This window comes from Sorghum bicolor, chromosome 8, assembly GCF_000003195.3.
Source record: "Sorghum bicolor cultivar BTx623 chromosome 8, Sorghum_bicolor_NCBIv3, whole genome shotgun sequence".
Lineage (NCBI taxonomy): Eukaryota > Viridiplantae > Streptophyta > Magnoliopsida > Poales > Poaceae > Sorghum > Sorghum bicolor.
In genome coordinates this window covers 3,631,045-3,648,626 of record NC_012877.2, presented here as the reverse complement: position 1 = coordinate 3,648,626, position 17,582 = coordinate 3,631,045, and the positions used below count along the sequence as shown (strand labels likewise).

Below are 17,582 nucleotides of genomic sequence, written 5' to 3'. Positions count from 1 at the left end.
CTTGGACACTCTGGAAGGAACGCAACGCCAGAACCTTTCACAACACTAGTTGCACGCCTACTCACACTCTGGCCAAGGTGAGAGAGGAGGCGAACGCCTAGCTCGCTGCAGGCTTCCGTGGTCTAGCCCCCTTCGGCGCGCTGCTCTAGTTCACGCCCGGGTTATGTGTAGCAAATCAGTTTTTAGACCCAGATTCCTTCGTTAGCGACGCCGTTTGAGCCGACGATCTATGTCTAGGCCTTGTTTAGTTCACCCCAAAAAGCAAAAAGTTTTCAAGATTCCCCATCACATCGAATCTTGCGGCACATGCATGAAGCATTAAATATAGACGAAAGCAAAAACTAATTACACAGTTTAGCTGGAAATCGCGAGACAAATCTTTTGATCCTAGTTAGTCCATAATTAGATAATATTTGTTATAAACAAACGAAAATGCTACAGTACCGAAATCCGAAATCTTTTCGGAACTAAACAAGGCCCTAGTGTTCTTAGAGAAAAAGAGAACAACTGAGGCCTTGTGTAGTTTTTAAAAAATTTTACAAATTTTTTTAGCCATTATATTGAATTTTATGGCACATGCATATAACATTAAATATAGATAAAAAACTAATTGCATATTTTACTTATAATTTGTGAGACGAATTTTTTAAATCTAGTTAATCTATAATTAAATAATATTTATTAAATACAAATAAAAGTGCTATGATATACATTTTAGAAAAAATTGGAACTAAGGCCAGTCTTAATGCATGTTTCATGAGAGTGTCATGCACATTAAGTAGAGTGCCATATAAGCAAAATTACTGACTTGGCAGGGTCATTAAATGAAGGAGTTTTATCAGATGAGAGAGGAGTTTCATCCCTATGAAACTCCTGTGGCTCTGTTTTACTTAGTTTATAGTCTTGGTAACTGTGTCATAAAACTATGTATTGAGACTGTCCTAAATAAGGCCTGAGCAAGTCCTTCAGACCGAAACAATTCTCGTGAGTGATGCAGACGTGGAGGTCAATTCTATCGTAAAGTCGTGCTTGCGTGGAACTAACTAGCACACAACACTTCGCTTCCTAAACCCTAGCAATGGCGGCGGCGAACCTGCTCTCGCGCTCCCTTCTCCCGACCCCAAACCCAACCCAAACGAGCCACCCGAACCGCCGGAGCCCCGCCGTCGTCTCATTCCCCCGCCGCCATGGCCGCCTGTCCGTGCGCGCCTCCGTCTCCACGGCCTCCCCGTCCCCACCGCCACAGCCCGCGGCGGCGGCGGCTGCCGGCGTGCCGAAGCACTGCTTCCGGCGCGGCGCCGACGGCTACCTGTACTGCGAGGGAGTGCGGGTGGAGGACGCGATGGCGGCTGCCGAGCGCAGCCCCTTCTATCTCTACAGCAAGCCTCAGATCCTCCGCAACTTCGCCGCCTACCGCGACGCTCTCCAGGGGCTCCGCTCCATCGTCGGGTATGCCGTGAAGGCCAACAACAACCTCCCCGTGCTACGCGTCCTGCGTGAGCTTGGCTGCGGCGCCGTCCTCGTCAGCGGCAACGAGCTCCGACTCGCTCTCCAGGCGGGATTCGACCCTGCCAGGTGCAGCTCTTGTTCCTAGATTTTTACTTCCTAGGATGGAACTGGTGTCATTGAGCAAATGTCTTACTGCTTTCTGCTGCTGTTGTTTATTGTTTTAATCTTGGATGGGTTAGAATATATTATGTTGCATTGCCGCTGACGATGATGAAGGGCATTTCTGTATATTTGGCATAGATAGCAGTAATGTTAGATTATTTTAGTCAGTGCACCAAAACGTCTATGCATTAGCCAACATATCTATGCATCAGGAAACTGCATTAGCCAAAACGTCTTGTAATTTGGAATGGAGGGAGTACATATTTATCAAAGTCTATGCAGCACAGATAGTGTCTTGTTATCAGGCTGATATGGACACACTATTAGGGCATTCACCCCAAAAAAGCCCCATATAGTGCAGGTTGAAATTCAGCAAACACTGAAATTACCCTGCAAATATTGTCATTTTTACTTTTTTTCCCCAGTAAGGCAACAGCAAGCCAAGTCCACCCATTTCTGATTTCTCCAACTTCAAGAAAGTCCAAAGTTGCAGACAAAAACTAAATATGAATATATCACAGTATAAGTCTAAATGTCTTATTCTTGTTGTATAAATGGTGGGCAGAATGGAGGATTGAAGTATATATCACCTTTGACCAAAGGCAGAGCCCTGCTTTATAGAAATCAAGTTTTTGGGAATACCAGATTACAAAGTAAGAACAGGGACCACACATAATGGCCACACAAACATGCAGACCATCACGTTATCAAAACTCTAGTACAATGAAGGCCAGCTCTAATGCCAAGTTCGGGTACTAGCTGCTGCTTAATCCCCAACTGCTTCATTCTTTTCCACAATAGCAGCGTCATCAAGAGAGGAAACACCAATACCAAAAGATACAGATTGTAACTCAGGCTCATCAAGGAACAGACTAGCCACTTCAAGAAGAGCTACACCACTGAGAGAATCAAAGGAATCTCCTGAAACATCCCAGATCAAAGGGTTGAGAGATGCCTTAGATTTGAGTGCACAAAGACCAGATCCTCATCACATTCTGGAGTTGAGGCATTTCTTTTAGAGGAAGCTATAAGTACTCTAGTTTATTTCACAGCAAGAAGATGAGGCTGGTTGGCTAATCAACTTGATGGCCAAACTCATCAATAAAGGCACAGACTGTCCATGGTTTGTCACCAAGTCTGGAGCTGAGTGAACTTTTAACTTAATTCAACTAACAACCCAAATACAAGAACTTTGGACTTGAAATTGTCACTTTCACATGCATGGGCAAAGGGTTGAAGAATTTTCTTTTGATCTAACTCCCACATATGTCCTCAACAAAACCTGAATCTGGAAAAAGCTGGGAGATTCCAAAATGCTAGTTGCCTAGTTAAGCTATCTGACAGTCGTTCAGTTTTTTTAGCAGAACTTGTGTATACAAGTACTATGGTTTTGTTTGTGCATATCTGTCCTTGATAGATTCATTTTTGTTTGTGCAAAAAGAAGAGACCTGATTGTTTTTTGTATGAAAGTATTACATGGACTATAAGCCCAAAAAAAATCACATAATGATATTATTGGCTATTGCATAGTGTTGTTTTAATCTACTCAAGGATTTTCTCTTGTCATTGGTTTTGCAAACCCCTTCAGCTGTAGAGCTCATTGTTTCTCCAGTTGATGGCATTGTTTCTGAATAGAAAGTAACTATGTTTAGTTTCTATTTTGAAGTTCAGGTGTATATTTAACGGAAATGGGAAGACATTCGAAGATCTTAAATTAGCTGCTGAGAGTGGAGTATTTGTAAATGTGGATAGCGAATTTGATTTGGAAAATATTGTCAGAGCTGCAAGGGCTACCGGAAAGAAAGTGCCTGTTTTGCTTAGAATAAATCCAGATGTGGATCCGCAGGTATGGTTACCTTCTAGTACTCCCCAAAACACACGTACATGTGTACACATGTGGCCAATGAGAGTATTTGGTTTCTTTTATTGCCCTTTGTCTTATCCCTTGTTGGAATTTGGCTAGCTGTTGCTTATTTTGGTCATGCCATCCTATCCACAGGACATGGCATGCTGCTAATATATGGCCAAGTATGGCTTTGTTCTAGTAGTTGGTAGAATGGCCAGTATGGCCTTGTTGTGGGTGTACATCACCTTGTACTACTATAGAACATGTATGGCCTGGTAGTTGCTTATTTTGGTCATGCCATCCTATCCACAGGACATGGCATGCTGCTGATATATGGCCAAGTATGGCTTTGTTCTAGTAGTTGGTAGTTGTTAGAATGGCTGGTATGGCTTTGTAGTGCGTGTACATCACCTTGTACGACTATAGAAATTGTTGTCCTGGTAATGGGTGTACATCACCTTGTACTACTACAGGACATCCTCAGTTCAGTCAGCAGCAGCACTCTGTTCATGCTCTCTTTCTGTTCTCTCTTCTCGACTATCTAGTTCCTATTGTGTGTGTGGACTGTGGCAAGCACCTGGCTGCCGGCTAACACCCCTTTGTATTGTTTTGAGTAGGATACCTTTTATTGATTTAATTTAATTGTGCTTGTTAGCAATGGATTTTTGCCTTCTGTTTCCTTAATTACTTGAATGTGGACAACTGCCACCTCTGTTGTGATCACTCTTTCCTGCCTATCTGAATTTTTTCCTGTAACAGACTAAGTAACTCCTTGTGTCTTTCACTTTTGAGCAACCACTGCCACAAAGCCTTTTAATCTCAAGCAAGTTGGGGCAGGCTAGAGATAAAAACCCAGTAAGAGCTCCCAAAAGATAAGAGTAAACAGGATATTTGTAATGTTAGTGATAATAAATGAAGAGTTAAACTCTCCTGTGTGTTCGAGAAAAAAAAAGAAGAGTTAAATGTTAGAAAGCAGTGCTTGGACATTTTTTTGTAAGAAAGAAACTTGTTTCAACAGGTACATCCGTATGTTGCCACGGGAAATAAAACGTCCAAGTTTGGGATCCGCAATGAGAAATTGCAATGGTTTTTGGACTCTATCAAGTCATACCCAGATGAAATCAAACTCGTTGGTGTTCATTGCCATCTGGGATCTACTATTACAAAGGTAATGTCTTGTTCTCTTTGTAGTATTATTTTAATATCACTATAGTTTTATGTCTAGAATTTGTTGAACTGAGCTTGCCCGCAGTTGTCCTTTTTCTTCTTAATGCAATGATACACAGCTCTCTTGCATATTCGCCTATTTGAGGAAATAAAAAGCTTGCCTGCAGTGGTAAATTGTACTTTTTTTCTCCGCCTAATGGGCAACATCTTGTGTCGGGTTAACAGTCACTTTGTTGCAGTCAGTTAAATGTTTGCTGTCCCAGTAAACAATGACCATGTTGCACTATGTCACCTGTAGTCAGTAAATGCACCCTGTTTTATGATGGTTGCCTGACAGCCTTTACCACAGGTAAAGATTAGAAATTGTTGTTGTTATTAAGATTATATCTGAAGTCCCTTATAGAACCTGTCATCTAAGATCTAACTAGTGGCCCACACCATCAACAAGGATAGATGTCTGGTCATTTCTAATAGGTGATTATACTGCCATGCCCTAATTAATCGATATACTTGCTCACTTAAAAACTGGGAAGCACTAGTGTTTTACTCCCTCCAGAGTCCAGACCACATTTCCACCTTGTTCTCTTACTGTTCCATGTTGAAATGCCAATTTTGTCAATTCCAGATTATTGAAATTGCTATTGTCTTATAGTGAAGTCCAGGTTTTTTCGAATTTTGACAATACAAAGTTCTTCCATTGGCAAACATGGAATTTGTAGCATGCATGCTCGCACTGCAGAGATAATATTTGATGCATCAGTATATCAATATATAAAAAGGAGCCTGCTTTTTGTTACTAAGCTGAGAATGACTAAGGGCTCAACTATTTTGAAATTAAGATGCATATTTGACTGAATCAAGAGGTAGATCCTCCATCCATCCATGTACTACCCATACACTCATTATAGTAAATACCTAGGGCTTTTATCTTTCTGCCAGACCCAAAAAATACTCATGCAGAACATTTGTGTTCAGTACTCTTTGCTTAGATGGCTGTATTCTTTGCAGAATACCTGTTTCTTAGTAGATGTATCTGAAGTGTTCTTCCATTTTTTTAGGTTGATATATTCAGAGATGCTGCAGTTCTTATGGTGAATTATGTTGATGAAATTCGAGCACAAGGTTTTAAGTTGGAGTACCTGAATATTGGAGGTGGTTTGGGAATAGATTACCATCATACTGATGCAGTCTTACCTACACCTATGGATCTTATCAACACTGTAAGCTCAGCATCCTTACCATGTTTCTGATTCATATCGGTAGGCATGCATTTTTAAGATATCAGTTTTCCTTATTGTGATACAAAAAGTTAGCTTATGCAGTTATGGCTTAATTCGTCATGCTTATTCTATTTCTTTTGTTGCAGGTGCGAGAGTTAGTTCTCTCACAAGATCTTACTCTTATTATTGAACCTGGAAGATCTTTGATTGCTAATACTTGCTGCTTCGTTAATAGAGTAACTGGTGTTAAATCTAATGGTACAAAGAATTTCATTGTTGTTGATGGCAGCATGGCAGAACTCATCAGACCTAGTCTGTATGGAGCATACCAGGTTTGTTTAGAGATTTATTTAATCAGTGATAATGAGTGTTACTACTAAGTTCTTTAGGTAGTTTCTTTTCCATCTATAGAACCATAATGATTCCAAGCGGTAGCTTTGGTTGTGTATCCAAGCTGGTAACACTTTGACATTGTGATAGTCTTGAGAAAGTAGATTACTTCAAGATGCATGGAAATTTTGAATATTACCTTGTATGTGACAGTTTTAAATGCTAATATTTACAACCATATATGGGTAATTTACTGGTGGAGGCTCAGAAAGTTCAATTGCACACCTATGTTCGCAGCATCACCTAGACACCACACAGTAGATTAAATATTTAGGTAATGTGCTGAGAGTAAAGGATTTAGTCTTAGTTTTGGAACGATACGATACTGCTACATCTCATTCTTGCCATAGATTTATTTTATGATTGTTGTTTCCACTGCTGATTCTCTTTTAGGCAGGCACTTAGTCAACTATGCATCACTCAGATGTTGCAGCAACTTAATGAAGCACTATGATTGCAGCAACTTGATGAAGCATCTATGTTTTGGTTTCACTTTTCATTGAACAAAAATGTCATGTGAGGAAAGTTATTTCAATATTTCAGCTCTTGAATCTTGTTACTCATGTGGCAGCATATCGAACTGGTCTCTCCCCCCACTCCTGGTGCCGAAGTAGCGACCTTCGATATTGTTGGACCAGTTTGTGAGTCTGCAGATTTCCTTGGAAAAGATAGGGAACTTCCAAAGCCTGATGAGGTCTTTTTCAAAGCCATTATATTTTATTTGATGATTAGTGTCTCCGTTTCCTTCTGACATATTGTCCTTGTAGGGAGCTGGACTGGTTGTTCATGACGCAGGTGCCTACTGCATGAGCATGGCTTCCACCTACAACCTGAAGTTGAGGCCGCCGGAGTACTGGGTACAAACTACAACACATATTTAGTGCCCAGGGGGGTGCCCTCGATACCTAAAATATCATGTTGCAATGTTTCAAAAAAACATAACAAAAATCACATATGTTTAAGTATAGTTCCAACAGTTAGTTTGATATTAATCCTAGATGTTAAGAAACCAAATAAACAAGCTATCAACCTGGCATTGTTCATCATGTGCTGACAGTGGCACTTGTGTTTTTTGAATCTCAACATCAGAGATGAATTTCAAACTGAATTGTTTCAGCTACACTTAACTTTAAGGAACTACATACATTATTTTTGTGATGATTTTTTTTTGAAACAGTGCAACATGATATTTTAGCTAAAGAGGGTGCCAGCCTCCCTGTGTGGTATACTACCACCTATATTCCTTTTTTCGCATGATTATTTTGTAGGAAAAATGGAAAAACCCATTGCAAGCTAGGGAATTTCAATTACTTGCCTGGGTCTTCCTTACTCAGAGCAATTATAGCAGTTTTGGGGGGTTGATTCTAAGAAACGAGGTCCAGCAGGGTTGCAACTCCCACTGCTCCTGATCCTCCACTGCCACCGCACCTCCTTTGTATGCCTTGCTTGCCCCGTGGGAAATGGCCGGGCTAAGGGCAATTGATGGTGCCTCTCAAGTTTGAGTGCTTGAGTGGGTCCTGTTGAAGCTACCTTTTTTTTTTTTGCCTAAGGCCTCAAATGTAGAGAGTTGGGGTTGTTAAGAGTGATGGAGAGGCTCAAACTTGGCTTGAAATTCCCTGCAGGCCATCTCCCCTTAATTCCACACCATGCCGCACAGGCTGCACCCTATCCCTCCTGGTCCTTACCTACCAGCCTACTTGCGCGGTGTCCCCTTTGCCTATTCCACAATGTCACAGATGGGTATCTGTCCATGGACGGGAGCTTGGTTCTATTCTGGATTGTCGATTGTTGTTGAGAAGGTTGGCTGAGCAGACCAATTAGTAGAGAGTGGAGCCTTAGTGCTGGCGGCTTAGAGGAGCTTAAGGGAACAAAGCCTGGCAAGGCCTGAGGTGCCGTAGAACATGGAGGGTGAAGGGGATCATGTAGAGGAGCTTGACAACCGGTCATTGGGGCTTTAAAATAAGGGCTATTGCCAAAGTTGCTCTTATATTGTCTTAAAACCTGCAACGCCTGAGGTGCCGTAGAACATGGAGGGTGAAGGGGATCATGTAGAGGAGCTTGACAACCGGTCATTGGGGCTTTAAAATAAGGGCTATTGCCAAAGTTGCTCTTATATTGTCTTAAAACCTGCAAATTCTATGTGTTTCCAAATACTCCATGTGCCTATTGACCAACCAATGTTTTTTTTAGAGTTATGCATGTTAACCATCGAGACCAACTTGAATATGAACACGTAAAGCTTGCAGGTGGTAGACTGTAACCGTAAGGAATGAGACTTTGGGGATGTCCATTCATAACATTCTCCATTTGTTGCCTCTTTTGTCCATCAGTTTTCTTCATTGGTCATTTAACCAATACGGTTTATTTTTTGCTTTGCAGGTGGAAGAGGATGGTTCAATCGTTAAGATCAGGCATGAGGAGAAGTTTGATGACTACATGAAGTTCTTTGATGGCCTTCCTGCTTAGACGTTTATCTGCAACTGCTACGGGCAATGTTTTCTTGGGGATAATTGGAGTTTCTTTGTCAAGCTCATTTTGCTTTCTTTTGGTTGTGGAATGTGACTGGATAGTTAGTTCGGTCTGTTGGTGTATCCTCCTGAACTTCCCTGTCATTGCTGTTAGTTTTGGCACCAAGTTTATTCTCAATTGCTATTTAAGGAATTTACTACAAAAGGGGCTGTTTGGTTGTAACCCTGCAGTAGGATGCCTCGTTAGTAGTTAGGACCCATGCCTGCAACCTGCCTGAGCGTGGTTTAGTTGGGACTGAATATATTACCTGGTGAGACCGGCCTGCCTGCGAACTAAATCTGTCACCTGGGCTCCCATATGATACCAAAATCTGTTGTAGGTTTATAGTGTTATGATCTACCAGACATCTTGGTTTTGACCAAGGTGACAGGCTCTGTCGTCGATGTGAGTACATGTTCTTTGGCTTTCCTGCTGTCATTTTAGTTAGTTTTATTTTATTTATGTTGTTTCAATGGAGTAATAAACAGACATTTTCCATTGTTGAATGGATTCATTATCGATGTTCTGTTTTTTATGGTTAAATATTGACTAATAATAGAAGCATCAAAAGTATGGTTTGATTTAGTTTGGGTGAATCAAATTTACTATCCTGCGATACGTAACAGGGAAAAGTCGGCTATGTTCGGTTGGAGTGGAATATTTAGGGATCGATTGGATAGCCAGAACTGATCCGTCCCGTTTGGATGTGAGAATAGTTGGATTCTCTTAGAGCAACTCCAGTGTGGCACCCAAATCAAGGCCTCTACTGTGCTGCCACCTTTTTTTGTTGGCTCAGATTTTTTTATTCCACTCCAACAGCGCCCTCCAAATTGAGGCCTCTAAACCTATTTCGCTTGAATGGGATTTGCTTCTCGTCTTCCTTTATACAAGGAGCTCACCAAAGATGGATTGGACTGGAGCTTGCAAGTCGCTCGGCGGAGAAGGGGCTCGTGCGGTAGGGGACAGCATGACGCACAGCGAGGGGCGTCGTGTTAGCGTGATTGCGGGCGAGGGGCGGTGTGACCGGCGCAGTCACGGGGAAGAGAGCTCGTCGGCCAGGGGAGGTGCGCTGCCGTGCCAGACATGAAGCGGATGGGTGCGCTCACCGGATAGGAGGGAGACACGCCTGAGCAGGGGAGGCCGTACGACTCGGGGAGGAACGAGCGGATGGGGGCCGGTCTGTTGGGCCAACAGAAATTGGGATCGAGGGAGGATTTGGGGTTCCTAAGTAGGGGCCCTGCTGGGCCCCGTTTTTTTTGGCTTGGGTACCCATATTTAGCTATGTGGGTTCAACTAGAGGCCCTGCTCGAGTTCTTCGTCCATGAAAAAAATTAGCATTCTTTTAGTAAAAATTTTATATTTTTATTATTTTTATGTAAACCAATGACTTTAACCACCAAGTATCAGAATTGGACCAACTAGCCAAACGATTTAATAACATGATTAGAAACACAAGAATCAGTGCCAAACGGAGTTTTCACCAAGGGATTTGGAGCCGAACGCATTTCTTTCATTGGAGTTCGAAATGGCTGGAGTTTGCTTACCCCAATTTTATGTTTGGACTACCCTTTGTAATAGTGATCAAAAAATTTTTGTTAGTTTTTTAAGTGCAACAAGTTAAATAGGTTGTATTTAAGTTGTTCTTAGCCCACAATTTTTTTAATTTTTCTAAAGCATAGGTTTTTTTAAAAATATATTTTTAAAAATCATAATCTAACCTACCAGCCAAATGATTTAATAGAGTGATTTTGATTCGACACCTGAAATGTTTCTTAAGAGAATTTAGATTTAAAAGTTTTAGATACCAAACACACCCTTACACAAATTGTTGCAGCACATTTGGTTGGGTAATTGGAAAGAGGAAGTGAGGCTTAAGAGTTAAAAGGCTCCCTTTAGAATGTGAGATTTTTTTCCATGTTCCTATGTTTTTCTATAAAAAAATAAATTGATCTTGTAGAATTTCAGCACTATTCCTTTCTACAGTCCAACATGGCTTTTAGGAAAAAAAATACTTCACCCCCTCAACTATTAGTGGTTGTCTATTTCATCCTCTCACTTATAAAACCAGGTATTCCACCCCTTAAACTATTGAAAACCGTTTAAATAACCCCCTAAAGTGGTTTTGAAGATGATATTGTTGGCATGACATATTAAAAAGTATATATAATCCCCTAATATATAGTATTATAGCTCGTGAAGCATCAAAAGTCATCAAGGAGTTCATGTGAAAGCGTAGTACATGTACTAAATGTCGTCGAGGAGTACATGAGGTGGAGTAAGAAATAACATGGTGTTCATGAGGCGGCAACAAACGAATGGGGGAATACAATGTCCAAACAACCCTACATGACCATCGTTTGAATATTATTAGACGTTTTAAGGGCTATAATATCACATTTTATAGCTAGAGGGGTCATACAGTCAACCATATGTTAGGGGGATTATATATATGTCTTAACATGGCACGTTAGCAAAACCACTTTCAAAACCGTCTCAGGGGGGTTATTTAGGTCTTGTTTGATTGTTTCATGTTAAAAACGGGTCTGCTTTTATTTGTGGGCCGGATTAAGTGGTTTCTGTTGGTTCACTCAAACCTGGCTTGTTTCTATTCCAAATATATAATGCCCTATTTTCATTCCGGCCATAGAAGGGAGAAAAAGGGCCCAGATCGATTAGTTTTCATTTCGGATTGTATCTAACCGAACGGTCATTTCTGGTTTGTCCTGACTTGGAGTCAGGCTAATTTGATCTAGGTGGAATAGGCCACGTTTCAGGCCAAAATGAACGAGACCTTAGACGGTTTTGAATATTCTGACGGGTAGAATACCTGGTTTTATAGTTGAGGGGTGAAGTAGACAAACACCAATAGTTGAGAGGGTTGAGTAGACTTTTTTCATAAGAGTTTTGGTGGGAAGAGGAATTAGAGTTTAGAAGATGAATTTCCACTAATCAACTATCATGAGATAGGTGTTAATTGAGTAAAAACGAATGTATCCTTTTTTTTTTGAACCTGGGTTTAACGTTTGATAGTGACTTGCGATATAAAAGTTCCCACTCATGCACCAAAGAGATACAAATTTCTTTTTTAACCGTCTTATTTTTTTTCCCCACAAACCAAACAAAAGAGACTATGAGTAAAAATCAAATTTGCAAATCCTCCCCATAACCTATAACCATGGATGGATTACCTTGCTTTTTTTTGACAAGGAATTACCTTGCTTTCATGCAAATGCAATTCGTGTGTGTGCGTGTGGTGGGGCTGGTGGCGTGGTGCTACCGGCCGCCGCGCACGCCGCAGCCACAGGAAAGAAAAAAAAAAACACGTTTGCAGCCGAAGAAAAAAGCGCCACGCAGGAGGCTGCAGCGCCACAAGCAACGCGACTGTTTTTTCAAACGCGAAGAAAAGCTCGAGAAGCGGAGCAGGAGGGGGGAAAAGATGAACAGGAGAGGGCCTCGTCGCTAAAACCCTAGCGCAGCGGCGCGGGCGCGGATGCACCTCGCTCTCCTCCTCCCCCGCATTCGCCTCTCGCCGGCCGCCATGTCCAGCACCCGCTCCGCCTCCGCCTCCAGGCTGCTGGTCCGCGCCGACCTCAACCCAGGTGAAGCGAAAGCGGAAGAGCCCGCTTTCCTGCGCTTTTCGTCTCCGCAGATCTTTCTCCCCCTTCTTTAATGCTACTTTGCTAATGTCTTCTTGCTCTGTTTCCTTCACCGTTTGGTCCCGAGGAACTATTTTACCTTTTATTGAAATGGTACTTGCCAAGTAGTAGTATTTTATCTTTATTACACGGTCCCAGAAAAAAAAAACCCCTTTTCTCATGGTATATGCCTAAATGTTGTATTGATACCGATGAGTGTCTGGAGACTGGAGTTGCGTGATTCCTTTCACAAGATGGGTGAAATCAGTGTGCTACCTGGATTTCTTCATCTCGTGAGTTTAGGCTGCTTACACAAGGGGCAAAAAATTGGATTCCTTTTCTGTAAGTTTATTTCACATGTAGTCTTTTCTTTTGTTGGCGTTGGAAATTAGATTTTGGCATTTTGCTATGGGTGAAGTAATATGCATATCTAATGTTGACATAAACGAGTCAAGTGGTGAATGCCTTGCTCATGTTGCCCCCACTAGCTTAATGTTTGATTGTCTGCTGTATGCAAGGTCAAGATACATGGATTTAGTTTGATGAGAACAAATATTCCTTCTTTGCCTTTTCTTTTGTTTATGCGGATTGAACAAGGCAGTAAGACTTGTTCTAACTTCAATTGTTAACCTAATCTTCCTACTCTATTAAGAAAAATCCATCTCTGGATATCTGTAGATCAGTACATATGCCTGACTTTTTTTTCCCCAACAATTTTGGTATACTTTTTCTTCTGCCAATAAAGTACAAGTTTCATGCCTTTTTCAGTTGTACGAGAAGTCAAACGCGAATCCAGTGTTTCTTTTGACATTTCAAAGCCCGAAGCAACTGCTTCTGTTAAGAGGAAAAGGGTGAAACGAGAACTTGAATTAAATGGGGAGCATCATAAGAAGCAGGTACCTGCTTACTAAATAGAATGTTTTTGTATGAAAAGAGGCGAGTTCCATGTGTTTCTCATTTTTCTTTACTTACGTTCTGTGCCCTTGATTTAAATTGCTTGCTTATTGAACCCTTGTTCTTTGGTGCCGCAAGTGTACCTTTTGTATTTAGCTACATTTATTCACTCATGTTACCTTACTACTTGGTTTCATGCTCTCCTCAACACAAAAATGTCCTATGCATATGCAGTTTGGTGTTGTCCCTGACATCGAGGATTTTCGATATGAAAAGGCCAAAACATTGACAGCGTCAAGTAAGGCAACAGCATCTTCGGGTAAGAACCGCTGGTGCTGATCAGATAATCTTTTTGAGTTTCCTTCTAAGCCAAATGTTTCATAATCAGTGTGCAAGTATCTTCCCTCTGCTTGCAAGTCTCTGTGTGCCATATTACAATCTTGTTTACATTTTCTGCCATGTCTTGCAAAAAAACTAACACTTCCTTTCTTCAGTCAAGGTGGAGAAAAAGGTCAGAGTTTCTTCAGTAATAAAAGGTACTCATAAATCAGAAGGCTACTAGAAGAGATTAATTATTGCATATACGTTTACCATGTTGCTTTTCTTGTTATGTCATGTTTCATTTTCTGCAAGTTTATATGAAGTTAAATTATTGGGTTACTACTTACTAAGATGAAGTGACTGGATTGAAACTTTTCTGCTACATGAGGTCAATCTTGCTACAACCTCAAGTGGGATCTTACATGGTCAGGATATGTTGTGGCATTTTCAGTTTTCCATACACAACTATCATTTGCAAGCTCCATATATATTTTTAATTATGTTTTGAATTAGGTTACAATTTTGTTTATTTCCCCTAATTTTAATGTTAGCCAAAAAGGCAGTCTAATTACAGTCACTGATTAAAAAACTTTTATTAAACTTAGTGCTTCCTTATTCTGAACATCTGTGTGTTTTTTCAACCTAAATTCTTCATTGTTGCACCATGGAAAATAAATGCATTAAGGCCAGGTTTGTTGACTGCTGTATCAAGCATTCACCTCTTTCATTTGATTGGTATCTTTCTTAGGTCCATGTACTATATGAAAACAAAAGTAGTCATTTGTGCAGTTGGAGCTCCAGATAACTGGGAGGCAGTTCTTGGAGGCATTAAAAGCATGAGGTTATCTGGTGAAGCCCCCGTAGATACGAAGGGCTGTGAAAAGGCTGGTTCTCTCCTTCCACCCAAGGTAGTTTTTGCCACAAAATAATCTTTTCACCTTTACAATTTTATGTAAAGAGCCTTGTTGGTATGACCTGTCCCAAGTTTATTTCCTACCGGATTTATTAATATCAAAGTGGAGCTCTTTGCCCTTCAAAATGGAAATATAAAGAGAAAAGGCTAGACTTCTTTGGTTGGCCTTACATAGGTAGCTTCGGGGTTATGCAACTCACCTAGTTGGTTAATGTCCTTGTGCTGTACTACAATATGAAAATGATGTTGTTTTTCCTGTCTAGAGTCTAGACGTAAAACAATCTATACATTAATTTTGTGCCAAATAGATTGCAAAATTTCCACATTTGTGGCTCTTCACTTATTTGCTGCTTTATAATACTTTTTATGCCTTTTTTTGTCTGGAAATAATTGTGCATATGGGTTCTGTTTGTAAAGAGTTTAGGTCCAGTTGTAATCAATACTTCTCTTCCTATTCCTGGACAGGAAAGAAGATTTGCAGTTCTGATATCAACTATCCAGTTGTAATCAATACTTCTCTTCCTATTCCTGGACAGGAAAGAAGATTTGCAGTTCTGATATCAACTATGATGTCAAGCCAGACAAAAGATGAAGTTACGCATGGTATGTCTTTAAAATTTCCTGTATCCAGAATTGGTTATGCCTTCTTGTTGAGAATTCTCAGACCACTGAAGTATCTATTGTTACTATGGAAATTCAAGAGTTTTTTTGGTTCTATCATATGAAATTTAGGACAAACTAGCCTTGTCATGAGATTCTCTGATGTGTTTGTACTAAATAGTTGTCCTTTAGAAATGTACTGATTGCATTTTGGAGTCAATTCTTTTCAGCTGCTGTGGAACGCCTCTCTGAAAACGGTTTACTTGATCCTGATGCTATAGTGAGGACTGATGAGACCACGCTTGCGAATCTTATCAAACCTGTAAGTTGCAAGGTTTTCACCTTATTAGGATGAATGCTATGCTTACATCATTGATAAGTTAATAATTACTGTACTGTATGTACCCAAAAAAGAAATGAACTTAGAAGCATGAAAATGAAAATTCACATGTCTGCTTTTGTGATCCATCACAGGCTTTGCAAATACACCAGACTTAGCACTATTTGAAATGGAACATCGCTTTAGGCTCAAGATCGTTTGAATGTAGAGATTACAAGAAACTTCTCAGATAGATGACTCACAACATATTGTTCTTGCTTTCAACAGGTCGGATTCTATCAGAGAAAGGCACAGTTCATAAAAGAAGCTTCTAAAATTTGTCTTGAACGTTTTGGAGGGGATATTCCAGATTCTCTGAATGAGCTGCTTGCTCTGAGAGGAGTTGGCCCTAAAATGGCTCATTTGGTAATAATCTACTTATTCTCTCCTTTGTGGTTGAAATATGAACATAAATATCTTCATGGGTATCTTTCTTTAACTAAACAGGTGATGAGCATTGCTTGGAAGAATACTCAAGGAATCTGCGTTGACACTCATGTGCATCGCATTTCTAATCGACTTGGGTGGGTTTTTCGGGAAGGAACAAAACAGGTAGCTTAGGTTTGATTTATGTTGTCTTCTCTTGAAAAAAAAATACAACTACCCATTACAGAGGCTGGGGAATAGTGCTTATGTTGCTGTGTGTTGTGCACAGAAAACTACGACACCAGAACAGACAAGAATTTCTCTAGAGAAATGGCTACCCAAGGATGAGTGGGAACCTATAAATCCATTACTGGTATCTCTCTACTGAAGTATTTTTTTATTTTAGTACTTTAGTAATGCTTTTCTTTGATTATTTGATTGTAAGATAGTGGTTATTGTTCTATGCTATCTGAATCCTGCCTTGATTTCAGAACTGCTAGTCTATGCTGAAAAAAACTGAAAAAAATGTCTTGTAGGTTGGATTTGGGCAAACTATCTGTACTCCACTGAGGCCCAAATGCGACAACTGTGGCATCAATAACCTTTGCCCTTCTGCTTTCAAGGAATCATCAAGCCCAAATCCAAAGCAAAAGAAAACAAGGTCTCCATAGAACTCTTGACTATGACTGGTCTGACACCGAAGTGAGATAATATTTTGGGTTGTCCGTCGGTGGTTAATATTATGGGGTTTTCTTTTGGTCGATCTATGCACCGAAGTGAGATAATATTTTTGGTTGTCCGTCGGTGGTTAATATTATGGGGTTTTCATTTGGTCGATCTATTGTTGGATCACCTTGGTGCCATACCATTGGCATTTGGCAAGTCATGTATCTTTTTGTATACCAGTAAATTGTTCAAGACGGTATAAAGACACGTTTATCTACCAGTCACTGTAAAAATTACTGGTAGCAAGCAAAATTTTCATGTGTCAATGACTCGTAAAGGTGCCATGGCAAAATTCTCTTGCGACCACCAAAGTGTAGCGAAGATTTGATGAACTAACCTTGCTTATGCAAGTTTCACAAATCTTATGACACCGCAGGTTGAGGGGAAAAAAAAGAGAATGTTTCACAGGTCTTTATCGTTTTTGAAAACCTGCATTTATATTTCTAAGCCTAGAGCCCTTTTGGTTGGTTATACGTGACCCATGTATGCACATTTGTACAATAATGTGTATCGCTGGTTCCTAAATGACCTAACAAGGATCTAATCCTAACAACGAAGCCTCAGCTGTAATATGTGTTCCATGGAGAATGGACATAAACTGCTGTTCCAGGAACCACCGATTCATCTGGTCCAGTTCACCCTTGTGCTTTTTGGCTATCTCCCATCAAAGTAATAATCCTTTACAGCTTTGCACCATGACTGTTTCTTGCTCATCTCTATTCCAGCTTTGCACCATATGTCTGTTTCCACCAGTTCAAGACTTGACGGCAAAGATTATCATTCAGTTAGAATTCTTCCAAGCTCATCTCTATTACAGCTTTGCACCGTGACTGTTTCCACCAGTCCAAGACTTGATGGAAAAGATCATCATTCAGTTGCTCAGAGAGGAATCGACGCCATCAATGAGGGATTCAACGGTCAATTGGACTTGATCCTGAGTTCCTGGCACGCTTATATGCCAGCCCGTCCTCAATTAAAAAAATTACTGACCAACCCATAATAATCC

At 40.5% G+C, this 17,582-nt stretch overlaps 2 protein-coding genes across 10 annotated transcripts; both read left to right on the top strand.

Moving 5' to 3' along the window:
• On the top strand, positions 1,002 to 9,277 carry LOC8066978 (probable diaminopimelate decarboxylase, chloroplastic). The gene is made up of 8 exons (XM_002442773.2): positions 1,002 to 1,575; positions 3,283 to 3,457; positions 4,476 to 4,625; positions 5,683 to 5,844; positions 5,991 to 6,176; positions 6,806 to 6,928; positions 7,002 to 7,091; positions 8,614 to 9,277. Exons 1-8 carry the CDS (start codon positions 1,079 to 1,081, stop codon positions 8,698 to 8,700), a joined length of 1,470 nt encoding a protein of 489 aa, XP_002442818.1. The 5' UTR covers positions 1,002 to 1,078; the 3' UTR covers positions 8,701 to 9,277.
• LOC8066977 (endonuclease III homolog 1, chloroplastic) lies at positions 12,098 to 16,845 on the top strand. 9 transcript variants are annotated; one of them, XM_021446592.1, is made up of 11 exons: positions 12,101 to 12,341; positions 13,146 to 13,273; positions 13,506 to 13,590; positions 13,766 to 13,807; positions 14,370 to 14,500; positions 15,042 to 15,108; positions 15,336 to 15,427; positions 15,713 to 15,850; positions 15,932 to 16,036; positions 16,140 to 16,223; positions 16,387 to 16,845. In XM_021446592.1, exons 1-11 carry the CDS (start codon positions 12,233 to 12,235, stop codon positions 16,519 to 16,521), a joined length of 1,116 nt encoding a protein of 371 aa, XP_021302267.1. In that variant the 5' UTR covers positions 12,101 to 12,232; the 3' UTR covers positions 16,522 to 16,845. The 9 variants fall into 9 exon arrangements, 8 of the variants coding, with proteins under 8 accessions (XP_021302262.1, XP_021302263.1, XP_021302267.1 ...); XM_002442772.2 differs by having other exon boundaries at positions 12,102 to 12,341; positions 14,382 to 14,500; XR_002447066.1 differs by having other exon boundaries at positions 12,163 to 12,341; positions 14,382 to 14,500; positions 14,971 to 15,108.

Coding starts and splice junctions, on each gene's coding strand:
- LOC8066978 (XM_002442773.2), top strand. CDS start 1,079: ATGGCGGCGGCGAACCTGCTCTCGCGCTCCCTTCTCCCGACCCCAAAC. Junction 4,626..5,682: donor TGGGATCTACTATTACAAAG/GTAATGTCTTGT, acceptor CCATTTTTTTAG/GTTGATATATTCAGAGATGC. Junction 7,092..8,613: donor TGAGGCCGCCGGAGTACTGG/GTACAAACTACA, acceptor TTTGCTTTGCAG/GTGGAAGAGGATGGTTCAAT.
- LOC8066977 (XM_021446585.1), top strand. CDS start 12,590: ATGAGTGTCTGGAGACTGGAGTTGCGTGATTCCTTTCACAAGATGGGT. Junction 13,274..13,505: donor GGGAGCATCATAAGAAGCAG/GTACCTGCTTAC, acceptor ATGCATATGCAG/TTTGGTGTTGTCCCTGACAT. Junction 15,109..15,335: donor AAAAGATGAAGTTACGCATG/GTATGTCTTTAA, acceptor AATTCTTTTCAG/CTGCTGTGGAACGCCTCTCT.